General features: G+C 45.6%; 1 protein-coding gene across 1 annotated transcript; it reads left to right on the top strand.

Annotated features, from left to right (window-relative positions):
- The first annotated feature begins 727 nt into the window (after window positions 1-727).
- LOC119327534 (zinc finger protein ZAT6-like) lies at window positions 728-1,597 on the top strand. The gene has a single exon (XM_037600632.1). It carries the CDS (start codon window positions 742-744, stop codon window positions 1,270-1,272), a length of 531 nt encoding a protein of 176 aa, XP_037456529.1. The 5' UTR covers window positions 728-741; the 3' UTR covers window positions 1,273-1,597.
- Window positions 1,598-2,914: the final 1,317 nt, after the last annotated feature.

The following is a 2,914-nucleotide window of genomic DNA, read 5'->3' as shown; positions in this document are numbered from 1 at the left end:
ATACGCATCCTCTCAAAAAAATTGTGTGTGTGTGAACACGACTCTTTCCTTGGGAGAGAACAGCGATGGTATAAGATTTTCTTGATGGAAACCTACACCCGCGGAATCGGTTTGCTTTGCAGCAGAGCAACTGACATCCTGTTGACCTCTCAATGCAAATCGAAAACCGATCATGCTTTGCTTCCTCTAACCCTCAGCTAAACGGGCTGCGCGCCATGGAGAGGGAGGCCCATTTAACCTATAGGGTCCACTTTTTCAACTGAAAAACTTCCGTCCAGAACTCTCGGCCTGCGAATCTGCACACGGTGGCCAGATGGCCATGCGAAAGTGGACCGCCTATTAGAACCCTTCGCGATAGCAAGATTACAAAGTCCGGCCGCCGAAAGCGTGCTGGTCGTGAGAGGGTTAGGAGAGTGCCCAGTTTTAATAAACAGCCCACGGTTTTTGCAAAAACCAGGGGTGGCTTCTCTTCTCAACCAGAAACTGAAATTGTAAAATCTTTTGTCTCTATGTGAAACTACGCAAATGTTTCTTAGCAAAGCTTACAGTCTCCACACCGGCGACACTAATATGAATGAACGAGACAAACCGATACTACTCACCACGCGTACGGCCCACCTACTCACGGCTAGTACTCTCCACGCCTAGTGCAGCAGTCCCACGCTAGAGTGTGTTGTCGTCTTCGTCTACATACACAAATATACAAACGGCAGCCACAACACACAACCCAGAACCCACAACATGATGACCGGATCGAGCTCCCGAGTGTTCATCATGCCCGGCGCCGGCCATGTCCACTACCTCGTCGCGGGAGGCTTCGGAGGAGGCGACGACCCCAGGTACCCCTGGACCTTCAAGTCCCTGCACGAGGTGGACGCCGTCGTCCCTGCCATCGCCCGTGGGGCACCGGTAGGGCCTGACGGGTGCCCCATCTGCTTCCGCACATTCGCCAGTGCCAAGGCCGTCCATGGCCACATGCGCAGCCACACGGACCGCAGCTGGCGCGGCATGGAGCCGCCCCGGGAGACACCCCTGGGCGAGCTCGGGCCGGACGGGCAGCGTTACCCGTACGTGTGCGACCGCTGCAAGATGCCTTTCCAGACGCGCCAGGCGCTCGGCGGCCACCGCGCCAGCCACAATGGTAAGAAAGGCTGCTCCTGGCTCGAAAGAGAGGAGCTCGCCGCCGCCAAAGAAGCTCGTAAGCCCGTCCTGTTCGGCGTTGATCTGAACCTTCCGGCTCCCGAGGCAGATCAGGAACAGGGGGATGAGTAGTAGGGGTGATGAACAGATCGATCGAGCAGCTTGCTAGTGTTCTCAGTTGACAGTTGTTCGAGCTGTGCTTGCGTGTGCTATATTTGGTGTTTAGCTTCTAGTATATATTTTATTCTGCCTTCTCTCTTTGACTTTGCGTTTCCAGACTTGTGTGCAAATAATAGCTATCGATCGATCGATCCCCGCTCAATAGATAAATAAATGAAGACTGCAATCTGCAATTAAGCTGGTTTGCTATATATGTGTGTCAGTTTGTGTTTGATACTTTGATGCATCTAAAACTAATTCTTCAGGCTATTTCATGCGATTCTTAGTTTCTTGAGCTGATTTATTTCGTGCTGTTTTATTTGACATTAGCCGATCTAAAATTAGATCTATAGGTTAACTATTACCATGTGTCCAGCTCTAGCAAATTTATATCGTGACTTACAATTATTTAATGAGTTGCATTAATACACAGCTAGCTCAATATTGCAAGCATCTACGCTCTGATTTCTCAACAGTTTGAAAGAGAATAACATGAGATTGTTTCTCCAGGTGTTGTGCCCATTTCATATAGATAGGGAAGGAGGAAAAGTGTCATAATGTATATGCATCAGATTAATGGATGATAAAAAGGTCGATCTAGTTCTAGTACTATACACGCATTAATTGTACTGTGATTTCCAAATCTTATCTTCACTGGCCGAAACCAAAAGTGGCTTTGCAAATAAGAATAGAAATAGTTTGTGTATTTATGTCTTCTAGTGAAACGTGAAGTGTGTCGCATGCTTACATAGCATTTCCCAAGTTAGTGATGGTATTCACAATGTATATATTGGAGATATCTTGGCATCATTGGAGTAATTAAAGCGCTCTGTTTCGACTCTATATACGCTATGAGAGTTTCCTTGTTTTGATATAGGAAATCAGAAGAACAATGGGGCCAAGAAACGTTTCCGAAACAAAAATATTCAAATATTCATGAAACAGAACAATGTATGTCGAATACAGCGTTATTCAAAACCAACATCGTTCCATTTTCAGCTGCATGGATATACATTTGTAATGCTAGTGCACTGCACAAAATTGGACACAAAAACAACTGTCCGAATCCGACTCGGATTCGGATGTCTAATTCGACCATCAGAGATTCCCACACAGTGAAAGACAGCTGGACACGGATAAGTGTTTTGAATCCAGCGCAATCCTAGAGGATTTGGTACGACTGAAAGGTAGATATGACAAGGATCTGTTAGACATGGATACAAGTGTAGAACATCGGACTTATATTCATTTGATCATCCGACTTAATATTTTGAAGGAAGAACCTACCCATTAAAATATATATTTGTTACATATAAATTTACCTCTTATAGATATTGTGAAATAAATACCCAAGAAAAGTTTAGAATTATCTCACACTTGCTACTTAAAATAAACACAAAATTAATAATTGCTTGCTGTTAGAGAATACTGCCACACTAATGCTAGTTAGAGAATATCCACGTGACCCTCTCCTACCATTTCCACACACTGATCATGTCTCCAGCTACAGAGTCCTAGTACCACCGAGGTGTGTCAGGCGTCATTGCCTTGCATGGATATAGAGATATAAACCACAGCCCGTGATGATGAGCGGATCAACGTGACAGGCCTTCAC

This window comes from Triticum dicoccoides, chromosome 7A, assembly GCF_002162155.2.
Source record: "Triticum dicoccoides isolate Atlit2015 ecotype Zavitan chromosome 7A, WEW_v2.0, whole genome shotgun sequence".
NCBI lineage: Eukaryota > Viridiplantae > Streptophyta > Magnoliopsida > Poales > Poaceae > Triticum > Triticum dicoccoides.
This window is presented reverse-complemented; position numbering and strand designations above follow the sequence as displayed.